Source organism: Saccopteryx bilineata, chromosome 2 (assembly GCF_036850765.1).
Source record: "Saccopteryx bilineata isolate mSacBil1 chromosome 2, mSacBil1_pri_phased_curated, whole genome shotgun sequence".
Taxonomy (NCBI): Eukaryota; Metazoa; Chordata; class Mammalia; order Chiroptera; family Emballonuridae; genus Saccopteryx; species Saccopteryx bilineata.
The window spans coordinates 329050709-329074682 of record NC_089491.1 but is presented as its reverse complement, the minus strand read 5'-3'; the positions used below and the strand labels follow the sequence as shown (position 1 = coordinate 329074682).

The following is a 23974-nucleotide window of genomic DNA, read 5'->3' as shown; positions in this document are numbered from 1 at the left end:
AAGTAAAATGATATCAACTTAAGAAAATGAGTAAGATAACATAATGAGTCAAATAGAAGTCATATTGATTTATTTACTTATTTACTCATTTATTTATTTTCCATTGATCTGAATTGTCACTCTTATCTCCAATTGTGCACAGGGGTCAACATCTTTAGGAAACATTTCTGAACAGCATGGATAGAGCCGCTTGTCCTTTCCCCATTATTCTCTGTACACACTGCTGTCTTTATTGTTCACCTTTGTACCTATGGTATCTGATAGGTCACTGCTCAGAATGTCTAGTAAATGTATGTGGAATTGGACCTTCTAACCCTTCGCTTTGGTTTGACTTGTGTCACCTGTATTTCCTGACTCTCATTATTGCCTCTTGATCTCAAGGTACCTTGAGCTCTAGCTTCTGAGCCCAGTACTGACATATCTGGCCCTGGGCTTTCACTCTGAGCCTTTCTTGGTTCTCGCCATTCTCGCCTGTGATGAGAATTTTATTTATTTATTTATTTATTTAGTGATGAGAATTTTAACAGGAAGATGCATATGAACTGGTAGCGGTGGGAAAAACAGTGTATGTTCTATAATTATTATTATTTTTATTTGGAAACTGCAGAGTAGATCTCGGACATTTTAGATTGTGTATGGACTTTAGATAGCAGTCTTTAATTTTATAGTTGAACTTCAGACTTGGAAATTAGGTCATTTGGCAAAGAAAATAAGTTAAGGAGATAAGTGAATTCTTTCAGATGAACCAATTTCTTTAATAATTTTTCTTTAAAAACAATGGGGGTTACAGACGTTTGTTCTGAACTGAATTGTGCTCCCCTAAAAGTCATGTTGAAGTCCTAATCCCCAGTATCTCAGAATGCGACTATGTATGAAGCTAGGGCCTCTACAGAAGCAATGGAGGAGTGAGGTGCTATGAGTGAGACGCAGCCCAACAGGACGTGTTCCTTTGTGAAGAAGAAATTAGGAAACAGACACACACACACAGAGGATTGTATGAAGACCCCAGAGGAAGATGGCCATCTACAAGCCGAGGAGAGAGGCTCTCGGAAGAAACTAATCCTGCCATTATCGTGATCTTGAACTTCTATCCTCCAGAACTGTGAGGAAATAAATTTCTGTTCTTTAAGTCGCCCATTCTGTGGGACTTTGTTATGGCCACCCTAGCGAACCATTATATCATTCCATTTTCTAAAAAAATCATCCCTAGGGAACATGTATTATCTGAAAGGAGGAAGAATCTCTCATTTTCCTCAGCGTCTCTGTCTATAGTTCTGGAAACGGTCAAATGAGATACAAAATTAGTTTGTCCAGCTGCTCCTGATCCCTGTGTGTTTCTGTTTCTTATCAGTAGCTGGGACATGGTGTATTTCTGATGCCATGTTCCATCCCTTATTATAGATTTATAGGGAGGTGGTTCATCTAATGGAGAGTTTTATTGAACTCAAGACCCATAATTTTCTAATTAGCTTCATTGGAGGTTTTTTTTAAGTCATACTAATAGTATAAGCAAAAGGTAAAATCTGTATATATATGAATATATGTATTTGGAAGCACATATGTATATATTCAGATTTACCCAGGATGTAAGTATTAATCTAGGAGAGCAGTATTTTGCTCTTTGAGGTTGGCAGAGTACCTTAAATAATACCCTACTAGCCTAAATTTATTACTGGTCTGAAAGTTTCTAGTGTAAAACTATGAAGTAAAATAGGCTTACTAATATCAATCAATTTTCATTTACTTTCTAGGAACATACATGTGATAACATGAGATATTTTCAGCTATTATTTCCACAAGCAAATACTTTTTCTCATCATTCACATACTACCTTTTGATCTCTGGAGTTTGTTAATAGTTCCTTTTGGTTACTACTCTTAAATGATAAATTCATCAATCATAGATTTCTTGGACTTTGATAATATAATTTCATTCTTAAATTTACAAATCCTCCATTTGGACAAAGCAAGCTATACAGTGTTTTGAATAATGAATTGCTGGTAAGGGACAGAGTAGAGTCTCATAAAGAATATGACTGGCAAATTCTTGACCTGATCAGCATGATTGTAAATTACAATTTAAGAGAAAGAAGAAATGGTATGATAAAACTGTAAAACTAGATGTCAGGAAAGGCAGTGATTGTAACAGAAGAGGGCCCACAACAACACTATGGCTTCCGATGTTTACTTTTCCACGTGGAGACTGGTGATAAAGTATCCTGACACTTCTTTGTGTGTGTGTGTGTGTGTGTGTGTGTGTGTGACAGAGACAGAAAGAGGGATTGATAGGGACAGACAGATAGGAAGGGAAAAAGATGAGAAGCATTAATTCTTTGTTGCAGCACCTTAGTTGTTCATTGATTGCTTTCTCATGTGTGCCTTGACCAGGGGACTCCAGGAGAATGAGCGACCCCTTGCTCAAGCCAGCGACCTTTGGGCTAAAGCCAGCGACCATGGGATCATGTCTATGATCCCACGCACAAACCAGTGACCCTGCGCTCAAGCTGGTGAGCCCCCACTCAAGCTGGATGAGCCTGAGCTCAAGCCAGTGACCTCAGGGTTTCGAACCTGGGTCGTCTGTGTCCTAGTCCAATGCTCTATCCACTGTGCCTTCGCCTGGTCAGGCTTACCCTGACATCTTAAGAGAAGGAGAATATAACTCAGAATTAGATAAATTACATATAAATGTAACACTCTGCAATATCCCTATCACACGATGCGAAAGGAAGCATGTCTGAAATAAAACAAAGGAAGAGTACGTTTTTCTTGCTGGAATCATACCAAATAGAAGATAAGGGGAATAATCTTATATGTCAAGATGAGATATATCCAAAGGAAGTCTTTAAGCCTAATGGTAAAGAATTATCAGGCTTTGGGGTAAAGATAAATAGAGAAGCAGAAATTCTGTCCTTGTGGAAGGACTTGACGATCTATCCAAGGGATAGACTGAGGAGAAACAAAGAAACATACTGGGTCCTTTAAGAAGGCGTAAGTCTTTCTCACTTTCCTGTGCACCATCAAACCTTAGGAACTCCTTTAACATGTAGTTGCTCAAAATGGGTGTTGAGTATTTTGGACTGGCATAGGAGTAATAGAATTTTGGTAGGTAAAATAGCCAGATGAGTGAACCAAGTTGTTTAAAGTTCAGGAAAAAAATAGGTTTGATTCTATGGCCAGAATACAGCTCCTGAGAATCTGAAACTTCATCGTTCTGACAATGTCATAATAAATTATGTAAGAGGAAAGAATTCAATGGCTAATTAACTCAATGTGGCTCTTCACAGCAAGCCAACTAATAAGTTTGCATTGAAAAGGTCTCTATAATTGGAAGAGTGACATGTTTTTGAGAGGCAGAGAGCAAGCAGTCAAGGTCATGGACCATTGAGCCAGACTGTCAGAGTTCAAATCCTGGCTCTACCTTGGGCAAGTTCCACAGTCTCTCTTTCTTTTGTTTCTTCTTCTATAAAACAGGGGACAATAGTATCACCCAATCATTGGTTTTTCAGGAGAGTAAGTGAGTTAACATATACAAGAAGCACTTGGGATAGAATCTGGCACATAACAAGCAGCTGTCATTTTATAGTTTTGTTTAATTAGAAAGAGGGAACCAGGAATTGGAAGAAAAACAGGAGATGAAATAAATAGTGAAGGCCTTGGCTAGTTGGCTGGGTGGTAGAGCATCAATCTGGCATGTGGATGGCCCAGGTTTGATTCTCAGTCAGGGCACACAGGAGAGGCAACCATCTGCTTTTCCACCCTTCCCCCCAGCCATGGCTTGATTAGTTACAGCAAGTTGGCTTCCCCCTTAGTGACCTCCACCTCAGGTGCTAAAAATAGCTTGGTTGCTGAGCAACTGCTCAAGATAGGCAGAGCATTGCCCCCTAAGGAGCTTGCCCATTGGATCCTGATTAAGCCACATGCAGGAGTTTGTTTCTCTGACTCCCCTGCTCTCACTTAATTTAAAAATAAATAAATAAAAATCAATCCATTAATTAATTAAAAAGAGAAATAAATAGTGCAGTTAAAAACAGAAGATTTTTCTTTTCAGTGTGGCCATAAGAATAGAAGGGAAGTTAAGGCAAGGTCTGGCCATACCTTGAAATCAGGGTTCCTATCAGGATTAGGAGAGGCTGATGTAGGGGTCAGAGCTGTCAACATGTTCTGGTGTGTTCAGGGGTCAGGCTGTCTTGAGTGAAGCTCAATTATGTAAACCTGCATGGATGGAAGACAGGCCTGCTGCCCATGGGGAGGAGTCCGTGAGTGTGCTTACCGAGAGGCACAACTTGACATTATCAGTATTGATTTCGTTGGGCTTTGGTTTGACAACTTTTATTGCTTTATGTCTCTCAGCTTCTATTTCATCTTATTTTTTTTCTCATGTATCAGATGTACACTATGCGTGACTCTATTCATGTATAACTTTATTTAAATTGATCTAGAAATAAAATACTGTTGGTCAGGAGGTGAGGGTAGAAAATGCTCTGTAAAGATGTGGGAGTTTAAAATTCAGGTCTTTCATGTCATTCCTCTAGTCTGGCGGCAAGAAGAGCTGGCACGCATCAATGAGTGTTTCACTGGACCCGAAAGGAAGGCTGCTCTGTGTGAACTTCTGGAAAAAGAGACCCAGATAATTGCTTCCATTGGAAGACATAGATATGCCTCTAAGATGGCCAACCAGGAAGCAGTGATAGAAGCTTTTCTGAGTAAGGTCAGTGTAGCAACAGTGATTTAAACACCAATCTACTGTTATATTGAGAATGTGAAGTAATTAAGAGGTTTACATTTTAAGAATTTGCATAAATTTTGAGTAGCATTTTGGTAATGTTTATATTCTCTATTTTTTTCGCTTTCTTCTGATACATGTTTAGATTTTTTAACTGCAGCCTAAAACGATTGGCAATGAACATGAAATTAACATGTTCTCAACCAAAGGGATTCGGCCATCAATAAATGAAATGGAGACGCTTACCTTGTGATTCTGTTTGTTTAGATTTAGGCTGGCGATAGAAATTAGATGAATTGCACACCCTTCTAGGATGGAGTATTAAATTCACAGTGTCTTGACTGGGGACCCCCTACGGTAAGCAACCTGGGGACAGTAGCTGTCCACCTGTGCTTTTCTGTTGCTCACCGGGTCATTAACTGATTGGAAATTTCTGACCAAAAAGATGTAGGATTATTGAAAGCCATGAAAACATATAATTAAGGGAAAAAACTAAAGTAATTACCCTTTCGTGGTAAAACTGCCTGTTTGATATTGAAGAGCCGGTTTCCATAGTGACCAATCTACTTTTATAAACCTGATGCTTCCAAACAATTAAAAGCCAACCAGCTACAAGAAGAAAGGGAATGGAGTTCTTCAGAATACTCGCCTGCAGCGATTCTAGTTGTATGATTCTTGTGTGAGAGCATTTGTTGCCTCCACCCACAATTTTTGGATACTACAAATGCCCTCCTCTTATCTTGCCTGTACACTCTCCTGTCTGACCTCAGTTCTTCCTGTGGCTTTCACTACTGCCTGAATCCTGTTATTCCCTATAGTTCCAGGCCAGACCTCTCTGAGGAGCTTCCAAAACCACATATCCAATTGCCTACTGTCATTGCTCTTTGGACATTCCACAAGTCCACCTCCAGTCAACCCCTATGTCATACAGTCTCATCACCTCCAAACATCCTTTTCTGGAACGCTCACATAATTTATCTGTGAATGTTTCATCATCCACTTGGTTGCTTCAGGCAAAATCTGGGCATTATTCGTTCAGCTTCTCACCTGTTTGTTCTATTCCTTTAATAATCTCAGCTCTTTACTTATTTCCAAACTCACCACCCCAGCCTGTGAACGGGCCATAGGAACCGCCGCGGACAGAAGCTCAGGAGGAAGCCTGTGACCGCACTGGAGTGTCATAGGACCGAAGGCCTGGGGGTGGGGGTGGGGTGGAGGTGGGGGGCTGTGGGCGCTTCTCTTGCTCCACCCCTTTCTCCCTGGGAGGCTGTCCCAGGATAGGGCTTGCCTTGTGTGTGTGAGCTGGACACTGATTTAAATCATTCTGGACGTCCTCCTCGTCTCCATAACTTGATGTCTCCTAATTAGGCTCTTGGCCTCCAGGCTGACTTCTCAATTCCCTCCTCCATCATCCACAGGGCTGCCACTTTCATGGTGACCTCATCAAACACCACGCTGCCTCCCAGCAGCACGGGTTTTCATAATTGACTCGCAGCACAGCTCACCCGCCCTGTGTGGGCTCACTGCCACCTCTCCTTGCTCACTGCAGCGTGCTCACTTCCTTGTACTCCCCGGAAGGGCACGTGCTCCCAGGGCGTTGCCTCTCTTCGAACATCCTCGCCTTCCTGCCGCTGCAGCAGCAGCCGCTCACCCTTCACAGGAACTCAGACGGCCTGTTCCAGGGGGAGTCTCACCCTCTTAACCTCCCACTCTGTTACATCTGTTCACATGTCTGAACCCTTTCTGCACCCGCATGTCTTAGCACAGAGTGATCACCATGTCAGTAAATGCATATGGAGGTAGGCAGGGAGGGGAAATGAGAGACAAATAATTGTATCATTTTCTATGTCAAACAGTATCAAGAAATTGCACAGCATAGATACTTTCATTTCAAAATCTTCACCGTCATTTTAGAAAAGATGAGTCCACTGTACGGAAGCCGTCACATTCATACTTCCCTAGATTCCTATTTCAAACAAGCTGACCTCTTTAGCACGTTGCTTTATGTTGACTCTAGCTTCACTGCGGGAACTGTGTTCCTATATGTCTGGTTATTAATCTTTCCAAGCAGGACAGCACGACCTGGGCACAAGTGGGTCTGAAGCTGCTTGAGGCTTTGGAGGGGAGGGGCCAATGCAAGGGGGAGGGGCCAATGCGCAGGTGCGAGGCTGGCTGCACCTTCTGTTGGACTTCCCCCTGTGCTTTCTCTGCTACTTTGTTTCCTGTACACTATTTTAAATTCTTCTTGTGACTACGTTTACAATATCTGTTTTCCTGTATGCCGTTTGACCCTGCCTCCACCCCTACCCCAGGCCTCATGTCCACGTCATCTCTAAATAGTTTCTTAATTATAAAGAGTACAAAAATTAGGTCAAGTCCCAACGTAGAAGAGCCATTCGGGAGCCAAGTGAAAACCACTGCTCTTTCTCATGAAGTGCATCACTCTAAGAGAAGGTCTTGAAATCTCACACACACATGCAAAATATAAATAAATAAAAATTTTAAAAGTGAGAATGGGAAATTTTGTTCACAAGATTCCCATTAGGAAAGGAATTTGGTTTGTTTCTTATAAATACTTTGATAAGTTGTCGGGGTTGAGTCTGAGACCCTGAAGGATCTTCACTGTAGGACGAAGTGTTTTGTGCTAGTAAAATGGAGGGTGCTGAGGACTGCTGGGAGAACAAGAGAGCGAGGGCACAGAGGGAAGGCCATGGGGTACAATGTGGCTTCTTTAGTTATATTACTAAATAAATGAAATAGCAAGAAGGTATTTTTTGGGTGAGAAGAGAAGACATGAGGTAACTGACCGGGCCTTGATGTCCAGACTAATGCAGGACAGCACACAAAGGGGCAAGCCCAGGAAATGGAGGGCAGCTGGAGAAGTTAGCTGAGAGCTGGTAGGTTTCAAGGGAAAGGCTTTTAGTGGGTCCTGGGTTTTATTTATTTATTTGTTTGTTTATTTTATTGATTTTTAGAGAGAGGGGTAGGGAGAGAGAGAGAAAGAGAGACAGGAACATCATTCTGTTCCTGTATGTGCCCTGACCGGTAATTGAACCAGCAACCTTTGTGGATTGATGCTCTAAACCAGTGGTCCCCAACCTTTTTTGGGCCACGGACCGGTTTAATGTCAGAAAGTATTTTCATGGACCGGCCTTTAGGGTGGGATGCATAAATGTATCATGTGACCGAGACAAGCGTCAAGAGTGAGTCTTAGATGGATGTAACAGAGGAAATCTGGTCATTTTTTAAAAATAAAACATTGTTCAGACTTAAATATAAATAAAATGGAAATAATGTAAGTTATTTATTCTTTCTCTGCGGACTGGTACCAAATAGCCCACGGACCGGTACCATTCCCCGGTTGGGGGTTGGGGACCACTGCTCTAAACAATCGAGCTATCTGGCCAGGGCATATGGATCCTGGAGTTCTCAATCTGCAGTCACCCAGCTAATAAACCAGTTAATTCCACTAGTCCCAGGCTAAGAATGAGAGGAAATGGACATTTTGGCCAATACAAGGGAACTTGACCTCAGTTTTGACCAAAGTGTTGGATGGAGGCAAGAAAAACACAACCACAAAATGGAGCCGCTACACGCAGGGTCAAGCCCTAGTTCATTACATTACCGAATCAGTCCAGTCTTCAAAAAGAGCGACCATATTGACTTGGGGCCTACTTTTAACCTGGTATAGCAAATTGTAAAATTTTTGTTATTTGAATACAAAATCATTTAAATCGCCTTTTTGTATAGAAAACCAGACAGATGTTATAGTAAGTCTTCTGTTGCAAATACTTATACAATATCTACTCCCTTTTTTATGCCTGTCCACCTTCTCAGCCCAACCCCCATGCCTAATGTTGTCTCTAACATTCGGGAGGAGTCAGTGTTGAGTTCATAAAACTTGAAGTAATTTATTAATCTACATCTTATTTTGATTGCTAAGAAAATAGTTTATAATTAATCCCTGAAGCTAGGCAAGGTTAGAGTTTTTTTTCAAATGTCAAAACTAACAACCAGAGCCATAATGCAGATTTTAAGATCCACACTTAGCACTATGATATATAAGTTTAGTAAAGAGAACGTTTATTTTCCTATAGTTTGGAAATAACTTTGGAGAATAATATTTTATGGTTTGATTTTAGTTTAACTGCATTGAATCTAAATATAATGTGGATTGTTGAATGAATATTTCATGTTTAGTCTTTTTATCCTGAACATAGAATTTCTCTGAGTAATGGATGATTTGATTTTAAATTAGTCCAATTAAGACATTGAACCAATTGGTTTGGTTATTATGAATTCTATACTAAGCCTTTATTTTCCTTAAAAGGCTTAATAAAGATTTTTTTGAAGCATAGATTAAATAATTTGTATTTTTATACACATCAAACTTGACCTCCACAGGTTACCACGTGTTAAGAACTCAAGTTGACAGAGGTAAAGAAACTCAGGTTAAGAAATTGGAACAAAAAATCAGCAACCCTTTTCTAATATTATATCTTGGGTGCTTTCTATCCTAACTGTGTGAAGAGACTATTTGCATTTTTTAGCTTAGTTTTTTATTTTATTTATTCATTTTAGAGAGGAGAGGGAGAGACAGAGAGAGAGAGAGAAGAGAGGCAGAGAGAGAGAAGGGGGGGGAGGAGCTGGAAGCATCAACTCCCATATGTGCCTTGACCAGGCAAGCCCAGGGTTTCGAACCGGCAACCTTAGCATTTCTAGGTCGACGCTTTATCCACTGCGCCACCACAGGTCAGACTATTTGCATTTTTGTAAGAGGCTTTCTCTAGAGTCAAGGCCATTTCTTGCTTTGATTCTACCACTTCTCATAATCACAAGCTAAAAAATCCGCAAAAGTGCTAGCTGTGTCATTTAAATGTATTTTCTCAGCACTCAGGTGGCTAGCAGCTAATGAAGACAGAAAAATGCAGCCAGTGCTGGCCTCTCTCTGAGCACCATAGTGTTCAGGGGAGTCCTCTATAGATGGACAAAATGCCTTTGCATGTTAAAGAAAAGCTGATCACTACCCAGTAACTTTTGGGGGACTAGGGTTATTCTTTACTTGTGCCCTAAGGGACTTGAGTATTAATTTAGGAGGAAGAAAGGGCCTCCTCCCACAGGGCAGTCATTTCTCCTCCTTTATGAAGCCTGTTGCTCTCAAGGTTTTTGTTTTCTCCCCACCTCCCCTCCCCTGACTGCGTCCTCCTGCAGTTCATGTGTGCCTCTCCTCCAAAGTCCCTGCGGTCTCCTTTGTTGGCAGCTAAGTGGAATGTATTACACTCCTGTTTTCTGAACCAATTCAAGAGCGTGATTGTTATACATCTCTTAGTGCAGCCTAAGCATTCAAAGCAAAAAGGAAATGGGAAAGAGAAATTAGCAAAGTTGACATTTTCTTGCATCAGAGTGAAAAGAAAAAACCTCTTAGGGCCTTAAATCAAAGAAGCCTGGATTTAAAGACCAAGTGATCAGGGTTGGCAGAAATAAATCCAAACAGATTTATTGGCCAAACAGATTTTTACTATCTTTTCAGTGCCAACACTAGGGAACTTGAACTTTGAATTTGTGATTCTTTGTATCCCTCAGTCCCTTCTACTCAGCTACCTCCTAGCTTTTATTCAGGTTTCATCTTAGATACTGGTGTTTTATTTTGTTTTTCACCAGTGAAGTGCTTCATAGCAACCTGTAGTTACCTATTTACCTACAATCATCTAGCCTAATCACCCTTCTTTTTATTTTCTTATCTTTACCTCCCATTGGATTAGCAAATTCTTGAAATCAGGATAGTATTTTATCTACTAGGTGCCTAGTGTACTGACTAGTATATAGTAAACACTGTAAATATTAGTTGGCTGCATGAATGAGTACTGGAATCCCTGTGAGATATACAGCTCTAACTGAGAAATTGATTCTTATAATATTTTGGGAGAAATATAATTAACAAACATAAAATAATTTTAGAGTAATTTAGACTCAAATTTTATTGTTCTGAGTGATCGAGATAGAAATACTACGTGTGTGTGGTTGTGTGTGCTTATAAGTATATATAATAGGGTTTCAGGTGCTAGGGATAGTTAAGAATCTTTATGGAAAAGGGAAGGTTTGAGTTGAAAATTAAGGGATGGAGAGTCTTGAGATGTGGAATGAATTTGAAAAAATTCCAAGAAAAATTTGGAGGGAAGGTAGAGCTCAATCAGTCCATCAGCTGAAAATAATACAATGAAATAGATAAACTAGGTATTTTATTAAAAGGTTATCATAGTTGGATTATTACAAATGAAATAAGAGCCCGCAGAACAAAAGGCATTGTCCACATTACCTGAAGGTTACATTTCACAGAGCCACCCTGAAGAAAGTTACAGGCAAACTTAGACTTTAGAATATAGCAATACAAAACTTAGCTTAAGATTGCTTATTCCTTAAAACCTTTAAAAACAGCTTTGAAACAAGCATTAAACTTCAATAATACTCTGAGACCTACCCCAAACAAGGCCGTATTTAGTTTTTTATATCTTTTTTTAATTGAACTTATTGGGGTGACAGTAGTTAACAAAATTCTGCAAGTTTCAGGTACACAATTCGATGACACATCTCTGCACACTGTACTGTGTGTTCACCCTCAGGTCACATTCATCACCATTTATCCCCCACACCCTCCTCTTCCTGCTCCCCTCTTCCTGCTAAATAAATAAAGGCTGTATTTAGCTTAAAATGTATTTTTTATTTCTAAGCGATGATAATGAAATAGTAAAACACTTTATTGCTGAGCTATTTCCCTTTTATATTTTTAAATAAATTTTACTTAATTCTATCAGCCCACTAATTAACAATACATTATTTAATATTAGATTTATGCTCTAAAATATATATGAATTAATTATAGGGCTGAAGCTTCTCACTGGTTGAATCAAAACTAGAACTGAGAAGCTAAAGTTTCTGATTCATTTTGGCTTTCATAAAAAAATGATGTCATTACTTTGAAAGCAAATCAAATATAGTTGTTTTTAAAGGTGAGTTTGTAGTGCTCCATGTAAGAGAGCTAATGTGAAATGTCAAAAATCAAAGGCAAATTGATGCTATAACTAAAAATTCCTCATAATACTCTCCTACCAAATATATCTTTATATTATTTCTTTATTTGTCTAGTCTACATTTCTGATGGTTTGTCCCAGTACACAGGCTACTACTTAAACTTTAAATTATATCAAATCTAAGATTTAAATGGTTGCAGGTATGGCAGAAATTGGACTACAATTCTCCAAAGCAATCACCAATAGGCCCCCAACATTTGAAAAGTTAATAGTCATGATAATGTAACCTTGTTTCTGATAAATTATAATCAAGGAAGAAAACTGGACAGCTTTATACTATAAAGTAAAAGAGCAAATAGACCATGAGTTTTCACAGCGAAATTTCCAGATGAAAGCATCTTAAAGGAGGCAACAGAAGCCATGGTATACACAGACTTGATGGATTTCATTAAAGGTCACACTGGGTCCCCAGTTCACAGAGGACTTCCCACCTCCTGTCTCTGGTCTCTGAATGCTAAGCTTGGAAGTACTCAGAGCAGGTTCAGGGAGAGGGAGCTCTTTTCACTCTTCAGTCCAGGAGGTGGGCTAGGCTGCAGGGTCCCATGCCAGATCTGGAAACTGAAAAGGAGAATCTTAGCCATCAGCAGGGAGGCAGGAACCACAGCATTGCTAAGATAGCTAACTAAATGTTTCACTGTGGATGTCCGCTTTGTGAAGAACCGTAAACTTGTTATAGATTGATGTATACAGGAAACCAAACCATAACTCAGAGTTCTCTTGTGCTGTGTCTTCAGGTTTAACAGGTTCAAGGTTGTACCAATTGCTTCACTAAGGTTATCATTAGTTGGCAAGGCGTGGCAAGACACATTTGCACAATTCAACATAATTGAACCAAGCAGATAATTTTTTAAAAACATTCTAAAAAGCATGCTTTTTCTGAAGGGGGTAATGAGTTACTGCATGTACGCTGCAAGCCTTTCAACGTACTAGCTCGTACAAATTAGTAGCAAATTCTGAACCCTGAGGAGGTGCGTATGCTTAATACACTGAACAGCTCTCTCATAATTCTTCCTAAAATGTTTTACTGCCCTATGGTCTACAAATTCTTTAATTAATTTTTTTAAATGTTTTGGTGATACTTTTTATTCATAAAGCATGTGATATTAAGGTAAACTTTTAGTAGAAAGAATGAAATTATTTTTAGCTTTTAACTAATTGATAATTATAAACATAATACTATTTTTTAAGTGTTCAGCTCCAAAGACATGGGAAAGATTTGATGGCAATATAATTGAGATGGATACACAGTTCACTATCAGAGCCAGAGAGCTGCAAAGCATCTACAGAAGCATTCTGCTCAAAAATATCTCTCAAGATGAGAGGCTGGATATACTCTTAACACTTAAACATACTGTGAAGGTATGTTAACTTTCTCTTAGTTTGGGGGTATCTTTATGACTATCAATAAAAAAAATGGAATACTTTGCAACAGCGTGGATGGACCTGGAGAGCATTATGTTAAGTGAAATAAGCCAGTCAGAGAAAAATGAGTACAAGATGATTTCACTCCTATGTGGGATCTAATGAACAAGATGAACTAACAAGCAAAATAGAGACAGGTTCATAGATAAAGCGCAGGCTGACAGCTGTTGGGGGAGGGGCTGGGTGAGAGGAGTGGAGGGATGGAGCAAAAAAGGACAAAAAGAAAAAACTCATGGACATGGACAACAATGTGGTGATTGCTGGAGTGGAGGGACAGGGAAGGGAGGGTATAAGGGGGTTAAATGGTGATGGATGAAGACATCGATTGGAGGAGTGAACACACAATGCATTGTACAGAGAAGTGGTGTAGAACTGGGCACCTGAAACCTATATAATTATGTTATTCAATGTCACCCCAATAAATTCAATTTAAAAAATTAAATACCAAAATAAGCAAGATGTTTATATTAAGTAACTATAAAGATGATTAATAAATGTTTATATAGATTTTATTTTGTCAATAACTATATTGTTTTGGTACAATTTGGAGAAGATACGATTTCTGTATTAATATCTAAAAGTTCTCAGACTATATATTATGATACATAATAAATGTAAATATAGCACAGCGAGTATTCTTAATGTAAATATATTTTATATATGCAATAAAGCAAATATATACAAATATATTGCATGGGATTAATACTCAACTCAGTTCAATAAAACAGCAACTGTTGTCTATATATATATTTTGACCCTTGTCAATGAAAATTTTATTTTTAGCACTTTTAAACTGATAAGAACAGACACTACACTTGATCTTAGCCAAAAGGCCAAGAAGCGATTATTTTTGTCTTTTTCTCCCCTCATCAATTATTTATTTATTTTTATTTTTTGTATTTTCTGAAGTTGGAAACGGGGAGGCAGTCAGACAGACTCCCGCATGCACCCGACCAGGATCCACCCAGCATGCCCACCAGGGGGCGATGCTCTGCGCATCTGGGACGTTGCTCTGTTGCAACCAGAGCCATTCTAGCACCTGAAGCAGAGGCCACAGAGCCATCCCCAGCGCCCGGGCCAACTTTGCTCCAATGGAGCCTTGGCTGCGGGAGAGGAAGAGAGAGACAGAGAGGAAGGAGAGAGGGAGGGGTGGAGAAGCAGGTGGGCGCTTCTCCTGTGTGCCCTGGCCGGGAATTAAACCCGGGACTCCTGCACGCCAGGCCGACGCTTTACCACTGAGCCAACTGGCCAGGGCCCCCTCATCAATTATTGATTTTCTGTGTTTTAGTCCTTTTTTAAAAAATTTAATTTTATTGGCATTAAGGTGCTTCTCATCTCTCTTTCTTCCTGTCTCTCTCTCACAAAAAAAAAAAAAAAAAAAAAAAAGAATAGAATTGCTGGGGTCATGGATTATACATATATTAAATTCTACTAGCTAATGTCAATTTTTTCCCAAATTAGTTGTGTCAATTTATACCTCTATTAGTGATGTTTCATTTCTTCTGGAGTCTAGTTTCACTTTCTTTGGGTGGTAATTTCAGAAACTAACAGTAATATTTAAAATACTATACTGAATATTTTTGTGTCTTATATAGGAACATGAATGTAAGCTGACTCGGGAAATTCTAGAATTGATTGACAGAGAGGTTGACCTTATGATGAGAAGAGTCAAAGACGACAACCTTGCAGGGCTCAGAAAAAGAATCGCAACACTGTTTTTACATTACATCAAAACACCTCTGTTTAATCCAGAAGTTGCAAGACACCTTAAGGTATTCTATTTTTTCCTGTGCTTCTTTCTCCAAGGTGTGCCATAGTAAATGGAAGTGTATTCACCTTTTGCTTTAGCATAACTTGGGGTCCACGTGGAGGACCATCTTCCTGTGAAATCTCTTTCGAATGATTGTTTTTTATGTTGATGACTTAAACTTGTTCATTTAATTTCTCTTATGTCTGTATTTCCATCCTTGATTTCTTTCCTAATCAGTGAAACAAATTTCTAATTGAATATTGCACTATGTTGAATGTGTCATGATCTCTCACACCTTCTTGCTTTTGCACGTACTGTTGTTTTCGCCTGGAATACTGTCCCCCTCCTTCACCTAGCAAACTCCTATTTTCTAAGACTCGATTTTCCTGTCCCCTCCTTCAGGAGCCTTCAGAGATCCTGCACATCTGAGATTAAGCATGTACCTTGTTTGTGTTCCCTTAGAATGCTGATCACATAGTTATAATCATTACTGGACAGGTCTACATAGATATTCTGAGAGAATTTCAAATGTAACATGGATTGGAATTAAACTGCCTTCTCCAACTCTGACATGTTTAGGCTTCAGTGGGGATTTTTCTCTCTAAAACCAAGAAAAGTGACTTATTGCCTTCTTACTGTGTAAGATGGTTTAAAATACTTTTAGTAAAGTCTGGAGGGGCAGTTTAGTAAAGAATTCTAAATAGCATTTTATTCCATTGATTATTTTTATGTATGTATGTATGTATGTATGTATGTAATATATATATGTATGTATGTATTTTCTTCTTTTCCAAGTGTGAGGAGGGGAGATAGAGAGACAGACTTCTGCATGCGCCCCGACCGGGACCCACCTGGCAACCCATCTGTAGCCAATGCTCTGCCCATCTCGGGCCATGCTTGCAACTGAACTATTTTTAGCACCTGAGATAGAGGCTCCACAGAGCCATCCTCAGCTTCTGGAACCAATGTGCTCAAACTAGTGGAGCCATGGCTGCAAGATGGGAAGAGAGAGAGAGAGAGAGAGAGAGAGAGAGAGAGAGAAGGAGGAGGGAGAGGGGTGGAGCTGATGGTCAACTTTCCTGTGTGTCTACTCACATTTTTGTTGTACAGTATATAGATATATCTTCCTGGCAAACTGTTTGGATATACCTTGTGCTGCCACCCCCACCTTTTTTTAGTTGGGCTACTTACTTTCTCATTATTGAATTTTGAGAATTATTTATATATTTCACATATGGGCCCCTTGTAAGACTTATGATTTTCAAATACTTTCTCTCAGTTTTGTGGCTTGGCTTTTCATTCTCTTAACAGTATCTTTAACAGGGCAGAAGTACTTGATTTTGATAAAGTTGAATTTATTAATTTTTAAAGTGAATCATACTTTTGGTATTTGTTTTGTATTTAGTAAATTCTTTTTTTGGATGAATTAATATTGTTAAAGTGTCCATACTACCCAAACTGACCTACAGATTTAGTGCAATCCTTATCAAAATTCCAGTGGCATTTTTCACAGAAAAAATCCTTAGTAGCCAGAGCAATCTTGAGAAAGAAGAACAGAGCTGGAATCATCATGCTTCCTGATTTCAAACTATGTTTTAAAACTAGCGGAATCAAAACAATATGGTGTTGCCAAAATAAAAGAAACATAAATCAATGGCACTAAACAAAGAGCCCCAAAATAAACCCACACATATAAGGTCAAGTAATATTTGACAAAGGAGCCAAGAACACACATGAAGAGAGGATAGTCTTTTCAATAAATGACATTGTGAAAACTGGATAACCACATGCAAAAAATGAAATTCAACCTTTGACTCATACTACATACAAAAATCAACCTAAAATAGATGAATGACTTAAATACAGAACCTGAAACTATAAAACTACTGGAAAGAAATAAGGAGAAGGAGAATACTTTTTGACATTGATTTGACAATTACTTTTTAGTCATGGCCCCAAAAGCAAAGGCAACAAAAGCAAAGTTAGATAAGTAGGATTACATAAAACTGAAAGACTCCTGCACAGCAAAAGAAAATAATCAACAAAATGAAAAGCAGTCTATGAAATCAGAGAAAATATCTGCAAACCACATAGCTGGTTAATATCCAAAAAAGAAGACCTTTTGTAACTCATAGCAAAATAATTTTAAACCACTTTAAAAATGGGCAAAGGACCATAAGAGACATTTCCCCAAAGAGTAGACAGATGGCCAACATGCACATGAAAGAGCGCTCAATTGTCAGGGAAATGCAGATCAAAACTACAAAGAGATAACACCTCAGGAACATTAGAATGGCTATTACCAAAAGACAAAAGGTAAGTGTCTACAAGAACATAGAGGAAAGAGAGCTCTTGTGCACTGTGTGTGGACATGGCAGTTGGTACAGCCACTATGGAAACAGTATGGAAGTTCTTCAGAAATTAAAAATAGAACTATCATATTAGACAGAGTTTCAAATTTTGGGAAAATTGACCATTGATCCAATCCAAATTTATTGTTAAGTTGAATTAATAAGAACATTCAGTTTAGTGGGCTCTTATTTATATATATGTTAATCTAGCTGTTGCCTGGAAGATGAATTAATGTAGCATACATAACACCAAGAACCTAAATTCTTCTTATAAATAAGTGCGTAAGCCCTTGGAAAGTTTTCTTACTGCTTTGCCACCCAGAGTCTTTATCTATTAATTTTTTTTCAGTCAATTAGTTTTCTATGTTATTTTATCACATATATCTAAGCATTGATGAATAATATGGATTTTTAATACTTTGGCAAGGTAAAGGAATACTGCTAAAATTGACATTTTGTATAGAATAAGAAGTTAAAGGGAAAACATGACTTTAAAGATTAATCAAATTTTTATCTCATTCTAAGATAAATTAGCCCTCAGTGCTTCTGTTGGGTAGTATTTAGTCTGGCTTTTATACTTTCCCCTCACTCTCTCTCTATATAAATATAAATATATGTGTGTATTTTTACTATTTAGGTCCCTCCAGACCCATTGAAGTTTTTAAAGAAGATTTACTTTTGCCACAGCTGCCAGCTCTATTTGCCTTCTACGGAGTTTGTGGTATCATCCACCACCAACCACATCAACCGGTGTCGTAAATGCATCAGCCTTGACAATGAGACTCGGCAACGAGAATCATTTTTGAAGTACAAATGTTTACTTCAACGGCTCTACTATTTAGAAGCTGATTATGAAGATGATTCTATGATTGCTTTCCTGATGCAGGTATGATCAGTGGGAGTTGCCAATCATGGATAAAATGTATCCATTGATTTTACAGAAAAGATTCCTGCTTTCCCACCCAAACTTTTTTATAGGAATTACGAAGGTCACTGGCTTGAAGCCCAACATCACTGGCTTGAGCAAGGGGTCACTCGCTCTGTTGGAGCCCCTGGTCAAGGCACATATGAGAAAGTAATCAATGAACAACTGAGGTGCTGCAATGAAGAATTGCTGCTTCTCATCTCTCTCCCTTCCATCTTGTCCCTATCTGTCCCTTTCTCTGTCTCTGTTGCAAAAAAAAGTGTGTGTGTGTGTGTGTGTGTGTGTGTATATATATATATTCAACATGATTTAATGAATCATTCCCTTAAATAATATCTTTAAAAACTTTTTTTATTTTAAAAAACCTTTAAGATTTTATTGATTAATTTTGCAGAGAGAGGAGAGAGGGGGGCAGGGGAGCATGAGGTATCAACTCATCACTGGTTCACTTCAGTTGTTCACTGCTTGTCATATGTGCCTTGACTGAGAGAGCCCAGGCTACAGACCGGCAACCTCAGCATTCCAGGTCAACGCTTTATCCACTGGGCTAGAACATTTATGCTTAGAAGAAAACATTTTCCACACTTATTTTGACATGTAGCTGGAAGATATTCAGTACCTGACAGAGCACATCTGGGCGGCCCAGTCAGCACTCAGTGCTTGGAATGACCTCGATGACCTGGTCATGGTCAGGTGGGACAAGGCCGTGGAGTGGTCGCCCTGGAACTGCATTCTGCTTACCAAAGAGGAGGGTGCTGCACATCTCAGGCTAACACATGCTGAAGAGGTAAGAAAGCTGGACTTCTTGGGTGAAATTAACTAAATTATTGGGTCTTTTAGAAATAACCTGACTGCCTTTTAATACATTCCATGCATAATTTAAATACTTCCATTGGATTAAGAATCAGAGAACCCATAGGTAAAAGTAACGAAATATGGGGATGGCATGTATGGCACCAATTAGAATGAAAAGGAAGCCACATAACAGGAGTGGAGAAAAGATCTGCAGTACCGAACATGGTACTTCCTCCCCTCTAATCGCAGCAAGTTCAGACTACTAGTTCTCCAGTCAGTTCCACAGGGCAGAGGTTTGGTTTAGCTTATTTGTGTCTGTATGTCTAACATCAACAGCAGTGCCTATCACAGATTAGGGGCTTAATAAACATTTGTTGAATGAATAAATTAATATTGGTTCTCGATAGGTATTATGGAACTTAAAATCTGTCCTTTCTGGCCCTGGCTGGTTGGCTCAGTGGTAGAGCATTGGCCTGGTGTGCAGGAGTCCCAGGTTCGATTTCTGGCCAGGGGACACAGGAGAAGCACCCATCTGCTTCTCCACCCCTCCCCCTCTCTTTCCTCTCTGTCTCTCTCTTCCCCTCCCGCAGCCAAGGCTCCATTGGAGCAAAGTTGGTCCGAGCGCTGGGGATGGCTCCTTGGCCTCTGCCCCAGGCACTAGAATGGCTCTGGTTGCAACAGAGTAACGCCCCAGATGGGCAGAGCATCGCCCCCTGGTGGGCATGCCGGGTGGATCCTGGTCGGGTGCATGCGGGAGTCTGTCTGACTGCCTCCCCGTGTCCAACTTCAGAAAAAGAAAAAAAAGAAAAAAAATCTGTCCTTTGCTTAATCATCTTGAGTCTGCTGAAAACATACACGAAATTCTAAGATAAATTTTGTTCATAATTTTGTGCTCTAAATAACAATCATACACATGGGGTGTAGTTTTGAGACTCCATTTTTTATTTGCTTCCAACTAACTTGGGGGGGGATGAAATATCATTTAATTTCAGTAATTTACGACATATAATCTCTAAAGCATTTTGATGAATGGAATTGAGGGGTCCCTGAGGAGTTCCCAGAGAGCTCCATTTCCACCTAACAAGCCTTGGATCCCTACTGCTGATCCTGGGTCCCTGCCTTCTGTTGCTTAAATTAATATACTTAATTTCATGTCAGGTATTAGCTGAGAGAAAAGAGAGAAAAGACTTCAACTATAGCAGTCATTTTGAATAGTGCGCCTCCCTGCTGGGTTTTCACTGGGGACAGGGAAGGTGTAGAGAGGAGAAACTAGCTACATTTTTAGCTTTTTAAAATAATTTTCCAGTAGAAGCCAGGCCAAGAAAAATTTTACTTTAGATATTGAAAGAAAAGAGTAGCGAGATATTGAAGCTGTGTGATATATTGTACTTGGTAAACTGAGCTGCTTCATAAATATTTAATCACTGGAAGCATAGCCAAGACTAGCAGAAGCATTTCATCTCTCACCCAGTGGGATTGAAGTTCATTCCCAAAGCTGATATTCCACTGCTTCTTCAATTAATCCGTACAACTCCCTTTGTGTGTTTAATCAAATTACTGCAGTATCAAATTAAATGTTCTATCCACATTCAGGACGCCGAGCTTATTGAATTTCTCTAAATAGAGCTAAGGTTCTCAACCAGATAGATAAACTCAGGGAAAAATTGCCTTCTTTATGGTTTTGGCTGGTGTAATCTTTTAAGGTTTTAATCGTCAGCCTGGTGTAATCTTTTAAGTATTAATATTCAACCCAGTTAAAGAATAATTTGTCTTGCAGCAAGTGAAAGCATTTCCAAAATTTCCTTAATAGATCGATACTTGCTTTCTCAGTAAATAGAAAACTACTCAGAAGTTAAAATAATCTTGATTCCCTGTAATCATGATACAAGTTATAGGAAAAGCATGGGAAAAGGCTTCTGTTGTCTGAGTTGTAAACGAGGCAATCAATCTCTCATAGTGTGCACATTGGTCAGAGTTGGAACACAGTGGATTTAAAGTCAGGAGGCCTGACCTGGTGTTTCCCATTCCTGCCATTAACAGGATGAACGGTGTTAAGTCCTGCCCTCTTTGCTTCCTGCATTTTTATAAAGATTACCTAAAAACAGGTAATCAGTATAGTGGATCAGAGCAGCCCTGGCTTTGAATTCTCACTCTCTCACTCACGAGCTGGGAGAAGTTGGGCAAGTTTGTTAATGTCTTAGGTCTCTCATTTTCTCATCAATAAAAAGGGAGTAATATAAAAAGAGGCTGATAGATATTGGCTATCTCTCTATATTATACTATTCTTTAAGAATTGCTTATTATTCCTTTAAGTATATGTACCATAATATGCTTACATCATCTTTAAGGATTAATTTTTGCCTCTATAAAGTCAGTTTGAAAACCTACACACACACACACACACACATATATATATATATATATATATATATATATATAATTTAATGTTGCATAGCAGAAATGCATTAATTTTTTGTGCATAAATATGGGCTAAGAAGTGATGCAATAAAGTTAGATTAACATGAAAGATGCCCATTTTGACCTATTAAATTTGTCTCTGAAGAGGAAACTTTAAAATAAGCTCAGGATACTCCTACCTATTTCTTTCTGCAAGAACATCATATTGTTTGGCTCCTGTTCTCCATGCTTTCTTTACTTTTGATTGACACTGTGGAGGGATCGTTATTGAGGGGATGTATTACTCTCGGAAAACAAAATTTTAGAAATAGGTACAAGTAATATCCATTATTTGGCTGAAAAGAAGGACCAATTAATAATAATAAAGAGAATAGGTGGTATTTATTAATTCAATCAGAACTTAGTTTTGAATATTCCAGACACTGTGCTAGGTGCTTGGAGAAAAACATCATTCTTCATTGTTTGAATTGCATTTGAGTTCAGCTGCCAATAATAGTTTATAATATCAATTATTGGATCCACTGGGTACGAGAACAAATGTCGGAGACTTTCAGGAGCTTAGATCGTACTTTATTGGCCAAGTTTAACCTGTGCAGGGGCGAACTCCCTAGATGTCCTGAGACACCATACTCACAGGGAGATGCAAATGGGAGTCGCTCCTGGTGCTTTCAGACAGGTCCTTATATATCCTAAGTAAGCAAGCATTTACAGAAGCAGATGTGGCAGTTACCTATTCGCTAAGGGGTCCACACGCAGCATAGCAACAGGGGCTGGGTTTAGCCTAGTGGTGAATTTCAAACATAAACTTCTGATAAGGGTCTCTGACCAATGGAATGCAAACGTTTTTCCTCCTTTGTGCTGATCTTCTTTGTTCTCAGCCTCACAGGGTCTCTATCAGCACCTCCCTGTTCTGGCTCCTTCAATAATTACACTCTGGCAGTCTCAGCACCCCTTCCTGAATCTAACAACAATCAATGGGGGAATCGTTTCTTTATTATAGGAAATGCAGAAGTTGGCAGTCTGGGGTAGTTTGGTGGCTCTGCAATGTTGTCACCAACCGGGTCTTCTGACCTTCCCCTCAGCTGTACTTGACTTTAGCTTTCATGCTTGCGGGCTCTTAGAGATAAGATAGCTACTTCATCTCCCGCATTATATTCACCTCCCAGGGATGGCAAAAGGCTAAAAGTGCTTGACAAATGATTTTGCCACTCTTATAAAGATTCCCTATAAGTGCTATCCAATGACTTTCATTATCTATGTGTGTCTAGTGGCCGCAAACTTGTCTGATGGCCACCTATAGCAAGAATAAATGCCAGGAAAGCTGAGCATGTCACAAAATACAAAATCAGGCCTCTAAATATAAACGGAACAGGAAATGTCATCGGGTTGGCTTCTTCTAGTAGTCTGCCACTCATTAGAAAACAGACTGTCTTACAGTCATGTGGCAATGCTACCTAAGAGAAAGTTCAAAGTTCTGTTATAGTGACAAGAAGACAAGAAACCTAATGATTAAGAACAAATAAAAATGGAAAGGTGTGAAGACTTGATAGGGCAGGGATATTGTTTTCTGTTTAGAAGCTAAAGAGAAAGAATGAGGATATTCATAAGGTGGGAGTCTGAGGGGTGATCAAAGAGAAGGTTACATTGTCACAACACTAATGTCGTTCTTCATTTTGAACCCTGTAGATATGAGAATGACCAAGTTTAGGGGAAAAATTCAACTTGACAATTGTATCAATGTCGAAAGAGATTTAAAGAGAGAACCAAAGTGACACAGTGCATCCATTAAAATATGTCGAGTGTTTCCCTTGTGGTGCTGGAACCCACAGCTATGAAAGTGACCCAGTTGGAGTTGGCCAGTTTTCTATGTCATGGAAGACACTCAAGGAGATAGTAAAAGTCAAGGTGGAATGACTTAAACATTACAATTAGAATACAGAAAAGTGTTTGCAAGTATGGAGGCAGGAGGGTTTGGTTCGGACTCCGGCTGGAGAAGAATCAGAAAAGGCATGCAGTTAAAGCAGTGGTCCCCAACCTTTTTTGGGCCACGGACCGGTTTAATGTTAGAAAATATTTCCACGGACCGGCCTTTAGGGTGGGATGCATAAATGCACAAAATAAAATTATGCGACCGGAGTAAAAACTGTGGTATTTTTAAATATAACTGTATAACTTATGAGACAAGGGAGCGTCAAGAGTGAGTCTTAGATGGATGTAACAGAGGGAATCTAGTCATTTTTTAAAAATAAAACATCGTTTAGACTTAAATATAAATAAAATGGAAATAATATAAGTTATTTATTCTTTCTCTGCTGACCGGTACTGGTCTGTGGCCCGGGGGTTGGGGAACCACTGAGTTAAAGTGTCACAGGGGCCAAGCGCTGTGCAGAGGAAGGGGAAGGTACCTGGGCTGTGAGAACTGATAAGCGAGGGCCCTGAGGCATGAATGCAATTTTACTTGGCAAAATGTATCTATGACATTTAACAGGATTTGATTTTCTTT

General features: G+C 39.2%; 1 protein-coding gene and 1 pseudogene across 4 annotated transcripts in view; one reads left to right on the top strand and one right to left on the bottom strand.

The window, feature by feature from the left end:
- Window positions 1-23974, top strand: part of IQUB (IQ motif and ubiquitin domain containing) — a 48567-nt gene that overhangs the window by 23258 nt on the left and 1335 nt on the right. For all 4 annotated transcript variants that reach the window (XM_066262201.1, XM_066262200.1, XM_066262197.1 and 1 more), the window contains 5 exons: window positions 4532-4707; window positions 12999-13169; window positions 14828-15004; window positions 17971-18219; window positions 18860-19045. In XM_066262201.1, coding sequence (XP_066118298.1) covers window positions 4532-4707; window positions 12999-13169; window positions 14828-15004; window positions 17971-18219; window positions 18860-19045 — 959 coding nt within the window. The remainder of the gene's footprint in view (window positions 1-4531; window positions 4708-12998; window positions 13170-14827; window positions 15005-17970; window positions 18220-18859; window positions 19046-23974) is intronic.
- On the bottom strand, window positions 13962-14077 carry LOC136327688 (U2 spliceosomal RNA; annotated as a pseudogene).